The 19,490-nt window shown below is 36.7% G+C and overlaps 1 protein-coding gene across 1 annotated transcript in view; it reads left to right on the top strand.

The window, feature by feature from the left end:
- Positions 1–17,100, top strand: part of BCL2 (BCL2 apoptosis regulator) — a 135,273-nt gene extending 118,173 nt beyond the window's left edge. Inside the window, exon 3 of the mRNA XM_075212961.1 lies at positions 8,886–17,100. Coding sequence (XP_075069062.1) covers positions 8,886–9,020 — 135 coding nt within the window. The 3' untranslated portion in view covers positions 9,021–17,100. The remainder of the gene's footprint in view (positions 1–8,885) is intronic.
- Positions 17,101–19,490: the final 2,390 nt, after the last annotated feature.

The following is a 19,490-nucleotide window of genomic DNA, read 5'->3' as shown; positions in this document are numbered from 1 at the left end:
CAGTGCACTAATCACACTGATAGCCTCCAGAGACGTACAGGTCTCACGCTGTTGTTAGTAACATGAGCAGTTTAGAGTCACTAATCCACAAGTTTGATTCCCTGCTTGTCTACATACCGTATCAAAATCAGTGCTTGATGGAAATTATCACAATTTCATGCAGACTCACTCAGCCTGACACAAGTGGTCACAGGAAACATTTTGCAAAAATTCAGGTTTAAGAGAATTTTTTTTTATTTTTTATGATGAGGGTAAAAAGAGGAAAAATACCTTTTTAAAAAAAAAGTCAATGTTTATGTGGTATATCTGGGGATGTAGTCGGAATGTCAACAATGACCATGTTGACATTCATAATGTTGACACGATAATGTTGACAGAATGTTGTCATGTTCATTAGGTAGACAATCAATGTTGTGTCAATATTGTGAATGTCGACAGGTTGTAAAGCTTGTAATGTCGACAGCCACAATGTCGACATAAAGCATTCAATTTAAACAGGCAATACCACGGGTGGCAATACAGTAAAAAAACAAAATTCATTGTAAGAAAAACAAACAATACACCCACCGCCCAATCAGCTTAGCCAATGGTATTGCTGCCAGCAGTAGGCTGGTACTAGCACAATCATGGGTGTGGGGAAGGGGTTGGTTCCCCCTGATTTTACTAGTATCAGCACTAGACATTGCCACCCGGGGTTGGTTGCAATATATCAGGGGAACCAGAATCCTTACATAATGTCAAACCAGACCCTGGCTGGTCAGCACGGGGCTGGACCCCACGCTGCGTGTTCCGCTGCTGTAGTCCCGCCAGCCCCAGGTGGAAAAACCTAGTGCTAGCATTAGTAAAATTGGGGGGAACCCATGTCTTTTGCAACCCTGATTTTGCTAGTACCAGCCACGGCTAGCAGCACTAGGGTTGGTTAAGCTGTTTTGGGGGTGGGAGGGCACACATTTTTTTTTTTACAGTTTTGCTGGTAATGTGTAAATTTGTTGCTTTATATCAACATTGTGACTGTCGACTTTGCAACCTATCGACATTAACAAAGTTGACATTTTAACCCTGTCGACCTATAAACATGTCAACAATCCAAGTGTCAGACTTTTAACTGTGTCGACATTCTAACTGTCAACATTCTGGTGTGGGCATTCTGAATGTCAACATGTTCATTGTTGACGTTTCATACCCATCCCTATATTTCAAGCAACTGAATAAAAGGGACATGTTCTATTTTGGTGTATTTCTTCCATCCACTCAAAAATAATCTTTATTTGCATAATAACTTTCTGCTGCAAGCATATCATATTGGATATACTGGTACCTAATTATTCAGTGTGGTTTTATTTTTTTCTTTTGAACTAGTTTTCCTAAGCAACATAGAAAATAGAAATTGGTTGTTAATATTAATAATGTTGCTCATTAATTCAGTTGCAGGACCATATTGAAATATGGTATTAGGCATGTTTAGCACATCGCATGTGGACAAATTAGCACTACTATATCCAGCATGGCCTTTTCACTGCTATTATGTAATTGCATATTATTTTAAATACTTTTCAATAACTATTAACTAACACAGAACAAGAAAAGATGCTGGGGACTGCTTCCAGTATAGATAATAGGGAAAGTGGTAATGTACAGTTGGTTAGTCTTGAAAGACCAAAGGGATATATTTACTAAACTGCTGGTTTGAGAAAGTGGAGATGTTGCCTATAGCAGCCAATCAGATTCTAGCTGTCATTTTGTAGCCTGTACTAATTAACTGATAAGTAGAATCTGATTGGTTGCTATAGGCAACATCTCCACTTTTTCAAACCCGCCGTTTACTAAATATTCCCCCAAGTCATTACCAGGGACATTGTTTCAAAGGTATTGTTTTATAAAACTTGGTGAAATCCCTGAAATCTGAAACTGGTTCTTAAAAATGTCCTTCATGGAACAACTAGACATTTACATCATATTCTGTTAAATAATATTTATTTACATTATAATATTGTCATTTTATTTTGAAGAAAATAAATGTTTTATGGTCACTTTCTATTGTTTTCAGACAAGATCATTTCCTACATTTTAATATGGAGTGCTGATTCAGTCAGGAAAAAATGTTAAATAACTGACCAATATTATAAAACAATATTTTATTGTAACTATACTATGACCCCTGTTTATTCATTAATATAAGAAGCAATACAACTGGAAGAAAAACATGGTCTTGTAATGTTCTAGAATTTGGAGTATCAAGAACATCAATCCTAAAGACAAGAGAACATTTTCATCCCTCCTGTTTTATTGAGCATCCCCGTTTCTTCTATGAAAGACCCCTTTTCTTTAGATTGCATTATGTGTGCCACGTTGGAAGATGTACATGTGTAACAGCCACGGATGTAGTCCTCTGATGAATACGGTCTCTTTATTTCTGCCATGCAGAACATTTGTACATGTGCCGATAAAAAAGGAAGAAAATACTGTGTGCACCATTTCCTTTTGTTTTGGGTTTTTATTTGCTTTTCTCATTGCTGTTCTTGTGAATAATATATGCGTTTCAGCATAGGGATCAACAAATCTCATGTCTGAAGCATGTCATCTGTATTTCACTTTCATCTACCCTACATATATTGAGAAAAAGGGACTATTGGATATTTCGGCAACATGAAGTACAGTCACAGAAGGTGGTTCCAGGCATTTATCTATTCTTGTTTCAATCCGCTGCTGGAATGTTCAAATATCCTAATGGTTCTTTTTGAGAAAAACAATGTTTAGTAATTTCCCTGCAGCCGGCGTCTTCCAACGTTGAACCGCACTTGGAACGCAAACGGAAGTGGAAGAATCCCTTCAAGGGTAAAACTTTTTCTGTGTAGTTTTGCTTCAGTCCGACGCATTTCATCTGTTTAACGGACTTTTATCAAGGATGATCTTAATGGTATGGATGGGGCTATAAATACTCTATAGCTTCCCAAGCAATAAAAACCAACTTTTTTGGCGCATTAAAATTAACACTATATTCAGTCTATTTATGGCAATTGAGACTGAGGTGTATAAGTCAAGAATGAAAGATAGAAATTAAAATAAAAATAAAGATAAAAAAAAAACCTAATAAAGTCGCATGAATAAAGTATTTCAATTATAATGAGAAATTCTTCAGTTATTCTCCTCAACAGGATAAAAAGGATTTAATAGCCAAAAAATGATATATTAGAGGAAAACATGATACCCAACGAGAAACACGCAATACCACTGAAAGCTTAATAAAAAAAATTGAAAGAGATAGAACTGAAGTGAGGAATAATAGAAAAAGGACACTTTCCCCGGATTCTGAACATTTTTTAGAGTTCCTCTTTGGGACGGAAGTGCCCACAGCGGTACTAGACACCCCAAAACAGAAAAGGAAACACAACCAAAGAGAGGAAAAAGAGGGGGCAGAAATTTAAATAGAAAACCTACAAATATTCCCCAGAAAGGGATATACAATATCAGTAAAACCAATCTTACAAATAATCAATTGTCTACTTAATAATGGACTCAAATTTGCCCCACAATCTAAACCAGATAAGTTTGAAATGTGTATTGTTAAATTGGCCAACAAAAGCAGAGGAATTGTGACAATGGACAAGTTGGATTATATTGAAGAAGCAAACAGACTACTATCAGACACTTCAACGTACGAAAAAATTCAAGGGGATCCAACCATAAAATTCAAAAGTGAACTACAGGACTTTCTAGACAAAGGCCCAAGATTGGGTATTCTGACTAAAAAAGAATATGATTCCTTATTCATCAGTAACCCAAAAATTCCAGTTTTCTACCATCTGCCTAAAATCCATAAATCTATTCAGAATCCCCTCGGCCGTCCTATTATTTCAGGAATTCAGTCTATAACTTTTAACTTACCAGGGTATATAGATACATTTTTACAATCCACAGTTACTTTACAACCAAGTTATTTGAAAGATACCACTAGCATTCTACAAGCGCTAAATCAAGTTACATGGAAAATTTCCTATATACTAGGGACTTGTGAGGTTGTCACTTTACACCATTACAGACCATGCAGATGGATGTGCTCATACTTATCACTATTTATGTACCCTTACCCATCTAGAAAATGAACAAATTAACTTAATTTTAAGTGGTATTGAATTCATATTACAACACCATTATTTCTGGTTCAATGGAGACTTCTACAAGCAGCTAAAAGGAACCGTCATGGGAACACATTTCATGCCTAGTTGCTCAAATCTATTTGTTGCCAAATGGGAAGATGACAACATCTGGAATACAACCCCTTTTCAAAACATCTTATTATGTGGCATAGATATATAGATGATGTGTTCTTCATTTGGGAGGGTCCTGAGGAGGATCTCCATAATTTTATTGTGTACATTAACAATAACAATCTTAATCTACAATTTACCACAGACACAAGTCAAGCCAGAGTAGATCTTGACATATATATCGAGCAAGGTACCATCCAAGCAAGAACATATGTGAAACCGGTAGATACGAATAATTTTCTACTGGCAAGTAGTAACCAACATCCAACATGGATCAAAAACATTTCTAGCGTTCAATTTAAAAGACTTCAACGTAACTGCACTGCAAGGGATAACTTCCTCAAACAGAGTGAAGAACTAAAAGAAAGATTTCTGGAAAGAAATTACAATAAAAAAAAGTGGTACATGAAGCTCTAGAAAGAGTGAAAACACAAGACCAGAAAGATCTGCTAGAATATAAACATTCCAAACAACCTTCTAATATGGATACATTATTTATCACTAAGTTCAACCGTAACACTAAACCTTTAGAGATGTCGGTTAAACAACATTAGCATATTTTAAAGATTGATAAGGAAATTAACACTATCTTACCAGAGAATCCAAACATTGTTTATAGAAAATCAGAATATCTCCGGAACCTCATTACCAGCAGTTACATAGTCATATCTGATGTACAGGTTAAAGAAAATCACTCCAAAGGGTTTTATTATTGCAATAACTGTGTGTGTTGCAGAGACAAAGCTACATCCAGCACAAAACCCATCACCAAAATCACATCAAAAGCCAATCAACAATCTTTCTACATAAAAACACATATGGATTGCAATACAGGGGGTGTCATATATATGTTCGAGTGTCCTTCGGGACTCCAATATGTAGGCCGAACCAAAAGGAAACTCAAAATTCGTATAATGGAACATTTCAATAATAATAAAAAAAGGTCTCACTACTCATAGTTTATCTAATCACTATTTACAATATCATCAGTCTAACTCTACTATTTTGTTCAGGTATACAAACATTTAAGCAAGATTGGAGAGGAGGATAATTCATTAATCACATTTCAAAAATAGAATCAAAATGGATTTTTCAATTGCAAAATCTCACTCCAGAAGGCCTCAATCTCTATTTCGAATTAAGTTCCTTTCTCACTTGAAATATCTAACTGTATTTTATTTTACTTTATTTTTATTTTTATTTTCATATTTATTTTTATTATTTTTATTTTATTCTTCCTATTTTTTTATTTTTAGTTATATTTAAATTTTTTCTTTAATTTTATTCTAATTTTTACTTATATTTTGTTTATTTTTATCTTTATTTTTGTTTTCATTTTCATTTCTATCTTTCATTCTTGACTTATACACCTCAGTCTGAATTGCCATAAATAGACTGAATATGGTGTTAGTTTTAATGTGTCAATAAAGTTGTTTTTTATTGCTTGGGAAGCTATAGAGTATTTATAGCCCCATCCTTACCATTAAGATTATCCTTGATAAAGTCTGTTTAACGGATGAAACTCGTAGGATTGAAGCAAAACTACACTGAAAAAGTTTTACCCTTGCCGAGATCCTTCCACTTCAGCTTTGCGTTCCCAGTGCGGCTGCAGGGAAATTACTAAACATCGTTTTTCTCAAGAAGAACCATCAGGATATTTGTACATTCCAGTAGCGGATTGAAATAATATAGGAACAATGGTAGGGTAAGACTCTAATCTTATTTAGTGTTTTATTGGGGCTATATGCCTCCCGATGCTACTATCATCTTTTCCCAACAGAGCTGTAACCATGTACACAATTATAGTGTGATGTATTTGCTGGATGTTACATATACCTTCTGATTTTGTTATTATCAGCTGCCTCTTTTACGTTGCCCTTCTAATGTTTGCTGTTCTTATATATATTGTATACAGAAGCTGCATTTACATTTATACATTTCACGGAGAGCGCTCACTATTTTATTTATAAAATCTCACTACAGGCCCTAACTATGATCTACCTAGAAGCTACCTTACCCATATCAGGGACCCACAACAGAAAAGGGATCTAGCTAGCTAGCAGACAATTATCCTAGTTCTTGCTTAAACATTGGGTTAACTGGCATCAAAGATCCATGGACTTTATTCCCTACCAATTAATTTAATACCTCTGTATAGGCAAATAAATGAATAAACTGTTGTAAATCTTGTAAACACTGCATACATGTTCATAACACAAACTCTAAAATGGTCATTTATAGTTTTATTAGAGGCTAATATTTAAAATTATCCAACATGGGTTGAAGTGTATTGATATAAACATGAGCTGATACATTTGCTTTAAACTCATCAGTCCCTGCCCCATTGAAGCTTACAGTCTAAATTCTCTAACACACATACAGATAGAGACAGACTAGAGTCAATTTGATAGCAGCCAATTAACCTACTAGTGTATTTTTGCAATGTGGGAGGATTCCGGAGCACCCGGAGGAAACCCATGGTCGGGAATTGAATTCATGACCCCAGTGCTGTGAGGCAGAAGTGCTAACCACTTAGCCACCGTGCTGCCCACAGTGGTTTATGAGAATATGTGTGACATTCAAGGTCTTATTACATATTAATTTGCCAACACAGGTAATTAATGAAATGCTTGGGAATATTGGGGTTCATCATTCTGTTATACCATATGTGATGCCAATCTACAGAATGTCTGTCTGTACAAGAACACAAACTACTCAGATTCCCTTTTTCTTTTTTTTTTGTCTATACAAACCCCACAACCCATTCTAATCCTTGCCTTGTACTGAGGTAGACGTCTCGTCCTACTCCACAGTACAATGAGCTGCTCAATCCCATGGCCTGGTGACTTGGCGCAACATGTACTGCCTCTATCTGTCTCTGTCAGCTGCTCACTTCTTCAAGATGGCTTATTAAGTGCTTCCCCCACCTCCCTCCTCTTATTAGTGGGAGATGTTCCATAGAACCAAGAGGTAGCTAGCTCCAGTCTTCCCAGTATTAGTTTGTTGCCAGTGGACTAGCCATTCCTACATATAATAGAATCAAAAGGTAGTATGGAACAAATCATAGGGGAATATGAGTCCAAAAGCTGGAAAGTGATTTCAGAAGATAGACTGTTGGGATGTATGCACTAATCTGACAAAGGCTTGTGTTTACTTCAAATAATTTTCATTCTTTATTTTATTGATTGTTCGTTACAGAACTTGCATTTTGTTATGTTAGTCCCATTTATGAACATGACAAGCATAAACCTGTGGATTTTGTTCATCATACCGTATCTGATTGTCCTCATTATGGCTGTCTTTCATTTGGCATGCATGGCTCCCATGCTTGCCTCCAAGACTTCTGTCGTGCTGCCCATAATCTTTGGAACTCCCTACCTCGTCTCACTCGACTCTCTTCAGAACCTTCAGTCCTTCAAACGCTCACTCAAAACTTACCTTTCCAAATCGCCTGTCCTACCACTTCCTAACCATTCTGTCCATCACCTCCTCTTCCTCGCCTGCCATCTCCATTGTCTCCCAGATGGTCTTACTGTCTCTTACCACCCCTCCGTCTAGAATGTAAGCTCTTTTGGGCAGAGTCCTCTCTACCTATTGTCTCACGTCTGTCTACTGTCTGACACCCTTGTACGTCCCATCACATTTTTGAGCTGCACTCTGTGGGAGTCCCGATAGCATTATTCACACTCATCTGTGCAACTTATGTGTATTACCTCATCTATTTGTTACTTGCTTCTGTATCCGGCGCATCGGAATCTGTGGCACCTTATAAATAATAATAATAATAATCACATCGCTGAATATAGTTTGGTTTGGGGAAAAATGATTATGAACGTTTTGTCTTTCCAATGGTCAATGTCTTCAATTCTTTGGAAAAAATATTTTGCCTCTATAGTCACAAAGAAAGCTAAGGTAGACCCACTTGTCAAAGAGAAGACATAGTAGTACTAAATGGGAAAACCTGGCATATACTTTAGAATTTGTGGAGTGAGCATATTATCAACTATGGCTTAAAGTGACTTCTCTTTGCATCATACTCCAATATGTGACACGCAATATACTAACAAGATAGTGAACAGTAACATAATTTGGTGCAGGACAAAATAGATCATAATTACACACAGATAAACAAGATATTTAAATAGCTTAGAATACAGTTATCACTGTTTTATAGATTGCTACAGGAAAATTTTTATTTTATTTAGTTTCTTGAAAACCGTTTTTGACTTTTTGTTCTCTATAAGAGAACAAAGATCCTTGTGATGATTTAGTCTATGTTGTATTCGCAAATCAGCTTGTATTATTAAATAGTTAATGCAGCCTCTAGAGGGGTTTCTGCTCATTTGTACCCAATGGTCTAGTCCATGAATGTGATTAATTTTATCATAATATATTTAGAGTGTTGTGCAGATCAATGTTACAGTATGTAATTTGTGTCATTGTCCAGCCTGACACATTTTATTGACGTTGTTTATATTCAGAGCCTTGGGCAAACATAGTCCAAAATGTTTTGGGTAACACTGTTCTAACGGGTTGAATTAACTTGTTTTTATGAATGCTTTAATTTATTACATTTCTTGTGCTTTTTTAATTCCTTGTCTGATGTTTATTTTTCAGGAGGCTTTTGTTGAGCTCTACGGAAGCAGTGTCCAGCCTCCATTTGACCCCACCTGGTTCTCCATCAAGACCATCCTAAGTATTGCCGTAGTTGGAGCATGCATCACTTTAGGAGCCTATTTGGGACACAAGTGATCGTCTTTATGGCCCCCATCAGTCACTTAAAAAAAAAAAAGGACAGTGTGATGTATATGACCAATGGACCAACTGTCAAATCAGCTATTACTGCCAAAGGAGGTTTTGTTTCTTTCCTCTAGAAATGTTTTCTTTTTATAGAAGGTTTATTTATTAAAGTTATATTTGCATTTCAAGCTAAGCCTCACCATCCTGACAATTTACATGTAGTGCTCAAAATGTAATTGCTTCATTCTTTCACTTCTCTTCATATCCCAGCTCCCCTCACCACCACCATGTAGAGAAGGTTTGGTAACCTGATTATTTTGGGAAATATGTCAAAATTGCCACACTAAAAGTATTTGACATTTAATGTAACTAATTTCAGTGCTTTTATTAATATCTAAAAGGGTCACAATTTTAAACTCCAAAATTGTTCACCAATGATTCTTAAAAATATAACATTGTCTGTTAAAGGCATCAGACTTATCTCAAAGGATCATTGTTTTCTTTAGCAAGGACTAAAGCAGCCATGAATGATACTAAGATTAGTTAAAAACTGTTTAAAGGCCAAACAGAAAAAAAATGTAATTCGCATAGTAAAATACCAATTTTTCTGTTGCTGAATTGGTTCTGCAACCATTTTTGCCTTAATTGTCATCTTTTTGCAGCACTGAGCTGTCTATATGGTTAGAATTTCCAATTGCTTTGAGTAATTTGAACTTGAAGAAGTGGAGGAGTATGAATAGGAATCTCCCATCAAAATCAATAGGATCATTTCTGAGTATGTTGGTAATTGATAACTAATGTCGTCCCCTGTGTGATGTAAATTTCCAACCACACTAACAGGCCCAAGCGGCTCTTGGCTGAGCTGCAACATTGCTGTGTGTTTGGCCAGCAGAAGTCATATTTTGGCCCAGCAGAACAGATCTGGCAACAAAACGATGCTATGGCTTCTTTGCGCACTGAAAATTGTATTATATAATCAGTCATTTCTGCTTTACAATTGCTTGGTTACATGAGCATTATCCACTGTTAAGTTCTGGGTTGCTGATTACCAGAATGTTGCCATTGAAATGCAATATATTGTAATGTAGATCTAGGTGTAGTCTGTGTCCTTAAAAATAATGACTGACATTAATTCGCTAGCTACACATAGAGTAGTGCACCTTATTTGTTATAGGGACACTATCATACAAATGCGCATAATTTATATTTGTATATAGTTTTAGCGAGAGCATATGGTTCTTATCTATTTTTTTTTTGGGGGGGGGGGGGGGGGGAAATCTCACAAGTCTAAAAGTTTGTTATGCAAAAAAATATCCCACACTGCCATTTCAGATGCTCTCACTGTGGAATTTGCCACTCACTCTCTATGGTTTGTCACTATTCACTGAGCTACAAACAGTAGGTGTTTGGTGTTATCACTAATTATGTAGCAGTGTTGTTTATAGCTTAGGTAGACATTACCAGGCTAGTTGAGTGAATGGAGCAAAAGTGGTCTTACAGTGAGACTGCTTTTATACATGGCACACAATAGGGCAGATTCAACTAGCCGCAACTCGATACAAGGCTGCGCGCATTGCCGGCCAATATGGTAACAAATCTCCGATTCTTTCTGTCTCCCATCTCTATGGGGCGCGAGGGAAAATAAGCGTAGATGTGAGTTAAAACATTGAGGCCATGTGTCTCTGCAGCACCTCAGGGCTAGTTGAATCTGCCCCAGTGTCTTCAAATCAAAGAAACAAAAAAATACTTACTTGATAATTTATTTCATTAATATTAATTATAGAACAATTCCCTGTATTTAAAAGTATGAACCATATATTGTATCTCTCCAGTAGTGCAATTTGTGTGTTTCCTATATACTACGGTACAGTGCAGTACATTAATGGGCTTATACAAGGCATTATGTCTGTAGATCTCGATGTATGCAAGCCTTGAAATAAATTAGATCTATGCTCCACAGTACACACAGTATACATATTCTGAAAGCAGACTGTATGTATTCATGTGGTTTCCAAGGATTAAGACAGGGACATTCTGAACTAGAACAGAACATTTAAATCTGTTAAATCTTAATTGTTTATGAAAAAAAAAGTCTTCTGTTCTCATATTTGTAGCATGTGGTAAAACAATTGTGCAATGGGACAGACGGGATGAGCTCAAGGGACACATTCATGCGGATAATAGTTGTCCTCTTTGTACAGCGCTGCACACATATTGGTCAATAACTACTGATTCTGCTAATATGTTGCCCCTTTTTAGGGTCTTATCCTAATAGAAGCCCTTACTTATTTTACTCTGAAGCATACTATTTTTATTTGCAAAACTAGTGTACATATATATTTTTTTAAGAAAAAGAAACATATTTTTGTTAAGTCTGTGCCCTTCATGCTATTAGGGTCTAAATAGCTTTCGTTATAAAAGACTAAGGTCTAACTAAAGATGACTCTAGCACTCACGGTAACTATATTTCAGCCTATCTCCATCTCTAATACACATGGAATGTATTTACATATGGAAGAATATTAACCAAAAATGTAAGAAAGCAATAAGGACTTGGAAGAATAACTAAATAATTATGTCCATCATCTTGGGTAAGTTAATCTTCTACATTAAAATTATTGCTAGGCATAATACTGGGAAAATCAGTAGCTTATGGAGTATACTGATTACATTCATTCTAAAAGATATTGTAAGATCCATTTGGTTGAAAAAATAATTAAACAACAGAGATTTACTGGTGCACGACTGAACACCACTTAAAGTTTCCTTGTTGTATCTTTGTTATACTAATTTTAACCACAGATAAGAAAGGGGCTGTAGATTCAATATATGTGCATGTTGTCTATGTACAATGTAGTAGCCAGTGGTTGCAATGTTTCTGAGCTTCTGTTCATAAACAACCAGCGGCATGCAGTAGTGAAGAGCGCACTATATCTTTACCACACAGCCCCTAACACGCATGTACTAATGTTGTGATGGTGTTGGCATTGTAAGCATAACAAATTAGAAATGTAATGGACCTTGTTTTAGCTGTGTAGACGAAATGCTGCTTCCTACCAGTGTGCATCTCAACCTATATGTTGCTTTTGATTGCCCCAAGAACTCATTAAGTGTATTACATTTGTATTTTATTGTAACTTTTATTTTCAATTTTTTATATTGTGAATAGTGTGTCGTGTTCAGAGGATAGGGAAACGCTGTTCTAAAGTCAGAGCAATGTGTTCTCGTTTTAATTGTTTGCTACGAGGTAAAGCGTAAGGATTGGGATGGTTGGTAATCATTTTGATTGCAGTTTTCTATAGGTCTCACATATTCAAATTGAAGTATGTACCTGAAATATAACCACATATAAGTGCGCACCACAGCTCTGTTATATCAATACTAGGGGCCTGAATTAGGGTTGAACGGAATGATGTCCTGTTTGCATATGAGCAAACAGGTGTCTGCACACTTGCATTTCCATGTCTGTATTTTGAGTGACATGGAACCTTAAATCTAGGCTATAAATGTGTCTGGAGGATAGATGAGACAAATATCATCTCCAAAACCAACACCTGGTATATGTACTGTATCTGCATAATTCACGTCTCATACCTAATGTAGTTCAAGTGTGTGTAGCTGAAATTAAACAAGTGCAAGATATGCACAGCTCTAAATGCAGACACGAGTTGTGTGCATCAAGATGTGTTTACATTGTGCATTTACATCCAATGCTAAATCAGGCCCAACCAATCACTGATTAGGTAACAATATATATGTAGTGATTTATTACCGTCTTCATCACTTGTCATAGGTTGGAGATCAAGCTGTTGGGTGTAACATAGCTATACCCCATGCAAAGCGAGGATCCACCACTCTTATATTTAGGTTGAACAGAAAACCGTTGTTGAATTTCAGTATCTTTATGTACAGTACAGATGGCTCAGGTGGACTGATAAACCTGTACTTAAGCAGGGATGCATTTAAATATGGTCTGCTTATTACCTGGAGAACCAGAGTTGTGCTGTGGTAACATAATGGGTACATTCATCCTGCTAAATTCTATACATATGGCTTTTTCACATTAGATTGTAGATGATCTTTGTAATAAGTACTCTGGCAGAGAAGATTTATGTTCTCTCTATGTTTCAGTGGTATTACTAACGCTGCAGTGTATATTTACCATTAGCAGACGTTTAACGGTCTCTCACTTACCCTTCCTGTCAGAGGTTGTAGCCCATGTTTACGACATTCTTGAGGGACCGGAATCTTGGTGGCTTGCTCATATCAGTGTATGATAACTTAAAAGTTATTTATCCTTCAGTGATTTCAGTATCAGAGTATTCTTTATTTTGTTACATTTTATATAGCTAAAGATTTGTAAACTGTGCTGCTAAACTGCCAATATAATTTGAATTTATATTGATGTATATTTTTTAAGTACAGCTGGGAAAAGCTGCTTACAATTATTAGTATGAAGTGCATGACTTTGTTGCACAAACGCACGGCAGCCATCTTGTTCAGGAATGACCCTGGTCGTTATCTCACTAATGTTATCACCAGGGAATGAAAAATACATTTGAAGTTTTTAGTTGCTATCTTATTCTCCATTGCAAATTGTATGTCTAGTATAAGTAATAACTGAATGCAAGACCTAGTGTAAGTCTTCAATATGTCACATGTTTCATGGTAACATTTAATTTATTTGGTTCAGTAAATTTCTATATTTTTATTGATGTAATAAGTAATTATATATTTCCAGACTAATTTTAAACAATGTAACGACTGCAGGATCCACTGTGAAGAATCTTTTGTCTTACCACAGAACATTGTCACTAGGGTAAGGTCTATTGGTGGGGTGGTTAGCAACAGCTCTGGTTACTAAGAGCTTAAGTGGTATATTTTTCTCTTAGGTCCCGTTCCACATAGAATAGATTTTCCACAAAGAATAGATATTCAGTAGCACATTCCTTAGTGGGGGGGTTAATACTTTGCCAACTGAAAATATTTAATTTCTGGTGAATAACCATTAACACACAGTATTAAAAAAGCTTCTAGTGAGAATATATTTTGTTCAGTTATATATATATTTCACACATTTCTTCAGTGCAATACCTATCAATGTTAAACATATTCACAGCCAACACGTAATTAAATAATAGTCATATTTTTATTAACCAGTCAAATAAAAATTAATTATGATTATTAATTATTTAATTAGGGGTTAGCTGAAAATACATTTAGGATTGAAAGTGGAACATGACCATTTAAGTATTGCACCTAATAGATTTAGGAATTTCCTTCAATAATACATGGTAGAGAGGTTGTGCAGTACCTCTCTGTTTCAGCTGCATTCCAAATTTATTCAGGGCGCCCTATAATATTAGATAAATATTATCTAACTGTTAGCGCTGGTATGTTTTATACAATATATATATATATATATATATATATATATATATATATATATATATATATATATATATATTATATATATATTATATGCACAGCTCAACTATAATGCAACTGAATAGGCGTTGATTTATAAATACTGTGCACGAATTAGTGTTTCATGTAATTTTATGAGTTTTTGTCTTCTTTCTATACTACATTTAGACCCTGGCTCTTTGTTTCTTTTACTGTGGAATATACAGTGCTATGTACAGCCAATCACAGTCTCTGATCATCACACATTCCCTGCATCCTTACTGTAGTATGAGATAATGATTTGCAGGTGTGCTGTAAAGTCTGAACAAAAGATGATTCCCCTGCAGCTAGAACTCTCCCTGCATTGGCAGATCACGTATTTTAGAATGATAGATTTGTGTTTTGTTCATACAATGTAACTGTATTACATAATGATATTATCTATGTCTACTGAAGGCTAAATTGCAGGTCTATGTATTTCTGTTCTTACATACTCACACTCTTACTCACTGATTTAAATAGTCACTATATTGCTTTTCCTAGCTTTGGGCTATCAATCTCGGCTATGTAATGTATCATATTGTTCATTGTATTTGTAAAGTATGTTTATTTTATATTGTGCTAACAATTGCTTTCCATTTAAGCTTCATTGACATATCATGGACTACCTGCTTACTACATATTTCATTTAGTGAAACGTGTTATTGAGCTTTTTACTGACAAAGGTAGTAGCCTGACTCAGCGTTGATTTATAAGGTATCTCTATTATAACTTGTCAACCTTACCATCTGCTCAGCACCCAACACTGGCTGTCAATCTTGGAGGGGGTGAAAGTTGATAGACAATGAGGCAGAAATGTATAAACAACCTCAGAAAATAATAATTCAAAGAAATAAATGACTATAAAAAATATGTAATCATTGTGTTTTATTTAGTTTGTTATGGATGATGGCCAAATTTAGTTGTATCCTGTCTGAATTGGCTGCAAGGTTTAATGAACCCTTATTAAGTATGGTCATGTTTGTAGAAAAAGTGCATTTAAATTACACTTTGTGGAAGTGTTAACAATATTTTGAAATGCACGTGCATTTGTGTTCTTATGTTTGCCATCTATCATTTTGACAAAGGAATGGTATAACTCTTCTATTCCTGTCAGGTAACTATACATTTAAAGAGATCTATATCATTGTAGTACGGTCATTACACAATTAAGAGAACGCTCCCCAGTACAAAGGGAATGGAGAGTGTAAGCTGGGTATTTAATAATGAGAAGCCAAACAGGGCAAATGAACACTATGTAAAGAGGAATAAGTATAGTAACAAGATGATTATAGCTTGGTTCCTTTCACATTAGAGACACAAAGATGCAAATGGCATTTAAGGAATACCAGCCTCTCAAAGGTCCATTAAACCTTAATTACAAACTGAGTTCTATAAAACGGCTACAAATAACACACACACATATATTTCTTTAAATGGCTAAGTTTCACTCAAGTGCACAATAAATCTAAACTGCCTTTCAAACAACTAAAAGTAGGTAAGGTATGGGCCCCCATGGGTTTGTAAATGCTATTACTCTTTTATAAAAAAAAAATGTATTTAGTGGACCACAAACTGTGCAATAACTTAAATGAATCCTTAAATTGGACAAACATTTGATATTCACTTTGCAATTGTGAATACCACACTGCGTGCTTGTGTTTTTGTTTAGTAAATATAAACATATGAATATAAATGGTCTTCATGAATATTAGCTACAAATCCCACATGTTTTGACATGCATAGTGCATCCTAGTTTCCTTGTCTATGCATTTATTTTTATCATAGCAGAGGCGGAACTAGGAAGCTGTGGGTCTCGGTGCTGGGAGGAGGGATCTGGGGCCCCTAACCCTCTGTATTTGCAATGCAAGTAGTGTCTTAGACACCGATACATGTGACCACCTGTCCAGGTGACTTCCGTCCTGGATTTCTACGTCATTTATCCTTCATAGGCAAAAGTTACCTCTTATTTTAACAGTCTGTGTACAAAGCCAAAGTTATTGTTCCAATTGTAGTTTGACAACAATGGTTTGGATTACATTTCTGCTTCAGTGTCGCTTTCATTCATTCATGTCCCCTCTTCAACATGTTTATGACACCAGAACTGGCTGTATGTTTGTAAGGGGAGACAAAGTCATTACATTTACATTTGACCATGATGATTACAAGTAATAGGATAACATTTGCAATGCAAATTAAAAAGCAGGTTGTTTGAGAAATGACACAAAAAAAACCACTCCCCTTTCAAAGCCAGTGCCTTTATTAGGTTGTGTGCCTTACATGAACAGTCTTAAAGAAAGGAATTACCTTGTCAAACGTTACAGGGGAAAGAATATGCAGGTTCAAGTGTATGCATTGTAAACAGAACAGTAGTATATTGTATTGTCACTAAACATACTGTAATCTTGTAATATCACTTGTATCTCTCTGTGTGTATATATTTATATCTTTTTTTGTTTTGTTTGTAATATATGTCCAGTGTAGCTTTCATTTGCATTTTAACTGTAAAGAGACTTTGCTTTATGAAAATGTCTGACATTATCCGCTTTGTGACTTTATTTTACGTAGCAATATGTAGATTTTGTTTTGAGTACACTGTCTGTTTTAAAATGAAAAACATATTTCATTAAAATTGTGGTTGCTCACATAGTTTTGTTGGCTCTCTTTATATTCTTTGTATAGTTTCAGACATATTACTATATGTTCTAATCTAGAGTTTGCATTATGCAATTCATGAGTGACTCAGAGGAGGGCTATTTAGAAACCAAAAAACTTTTTATTTCATTTTGTTCCCTTCTGCAGTAGCAAGGAATGTCAACGGTGGTGAAAAGCTTCCTGAAGCTAAATGACCCTTCACAGTTATGATTTGGGATTTACAACAGTCCAAAAACAGGATGTAGTTTCAGCAATGGCATTATTTCTTTATCATCTCCATCTTTTGGGGTATGACATATATCATACTTACCTACTTTTGCGAAGTTCTTTCCGGGAGAGGGGCAGGGCGTGGCCAATCGCGTTATTTTGACTCTGCTCCCGCGACAGAAATGACGGTTTGTAACGGGGCGGGGCCAAAATGGCGCGGTTCACCGCGAATCGCCACATTTTGGGAAGACAGTAGCGGGATGCAGGACATTTGCCGTCTCTCCCGGGAGTCCGTGAGACCGACCCGAATTTCGGGAGTCTCCCGGACATTCCAGGAGAGTTGGCAAGTATGACATATATTTGAACACAAATTCTCATTATTTTTCACACCACAACTAGGAGAAAAAAATCAGTAATTATCTAGTTCAACAAAAATCCATTTCAAAGTAATTGTTCAGTTGTGTTGCTGCAAATTAAACTTGTTAAATTTCAAAATGACCCACCAACCTGAATTGCCTCTTCATAAATAAGCACATCTACTCTTCGCCTATTGTGTGACATTGCTGCAGTATATAATTAGTGAGGCCTTTTCGTAAATGCAAACTGTGGTGATCCAGAGGAAGACAATAGAACTGTAAATATAGGACATTGTACATTGGCTTCAGCTTCCATGACACACTTGAATGCGGCTCTGGCTAGAATCAAATTTCTCCAGACACTGCAGTGGAGACAGCAAGGTCCTGGTGGAGTTGGGGTGCTAGGTAGATACAAGGAATGACAGGGTGCTAGCTATGGCTACCCCTTCTTACTAGAGGAACATGTTTTTTTTATTACAAAGCAAAAAATGCAGCCAGGAGTTCTCTTTAAATGATGAAAATATATTTATTCCAGTCACAGTGAATGCTCCCATGTCACTGTAGTCCTGGATAAGAAAAGTTTGTTAGTCAAATGTTTGTATTGGCCTTGAATCTACATATAATTCATCTCTAAAAGCCCTTTTCTATGTAAATAATGGATGGATATAAAACGGGAGTAACTTGCACTCGTTTTCCGTTCTCTTGTTTTAAGAGTATTACACCCATATGCATAGCCCTAAGCATCTCCAAATGTGTCTGACTCTCCATCACCAGCTTCTGCACCTGGTTAACAATAAGTCCTCATCATCAGCGTGTACTTGCACCTGCCCTACAGCAGATGTAAAACATATGCCTCCTAATAGGAATCTATGCATATTTCTGCTAGTCTGCATGAGCCACGCGTGTGAACACGTCTTTAGTGTATTCAGCCTTCGTATGCACTACCCTTCCCTCACCCATCCCACCTCTCAAGGCACAGGCGGACTCTATCTGATGTTTCATGTGTCTCTCCTGAAGCCAAATATCCCCTATGCCTTCAGTGAATGAGTGGTGGACATCAAGGACCACCAGGAAAACATTGTTCAGACAAATATTAACACCCACAGAGTTAGAATATGGGGGCAGTGTTAGGAACTCCCAAGCCAGTACAATAAAACTCGGGGTCTGCCCTGAAGGCCCGGTGTTTGCTGGAGCCCCTAGTGGTGGGGACAGACTTGGCCGCGGGCCGACAAGGGGTCGGGTAACGTATACTGACTTAAAGAGAACCCAGGTGTGGAGTGATTGGTAGATAGTGGCGGCCAGGAAAACCAAGGTCAGAGGTCACAAGCACAGGTTCGAAATCCAGGGACAAGCGAAAGGTCAGGTGCACTAGCAGAGGAGCAGAATCCGGTTTTCAGACAAATGGTCGGGGTCAGAAGCGTAGGTTCAGTGGTCCAGGAACAAGCAAAGGTCATACACGGGAGGTCAATCAAAAGGTAATAATAACCAAGCAGAGTGGGAACAAGCAGGCAGCAGAACTGAGGACAGGACGCTATAACCGGCAATGAGGCTCAGTCCTCATTGCCTTAAATAGTCCAGGTAGCCAATCAGGGAAAGAGCCCTAGAAGTGTCCAGAGGCGTGACCTAACAGCTGATTACCAGGTGATCAATAGCAATGTAGTTCAGCTGCAAAACATACCACCAACAGACCCTGCCTCCTGAACCTCCAGATAGCCACCTAAGAGACCCTGCGCGTGTACGCCCGCCTATTGGCCAGCTGGTCGGGCACCACGCCAGGGAGCCTGTAACGTCCCGGTTGTTGCCCAGACAACCGGGACGT

The sequence above is a fragment of the Mixophyes fleayi genome, chromosome 5 (assembly GCF_038048845.1).
Source record: "Mixophyes fleayi isolate aMixFle1 chromosome 5, aMixFle1.hap1, whole genome shotgun sequence".
Classification (NCBI taxonomy): Eukaryota; Metazoa; Chordata; class Amphibia; order Anura; family Limnodynastidae; genus Mixophyes; species Mixophyes fleayi.
This window is presented reverse-complemented; position numbering and strand designations above follow the sequence as displayed.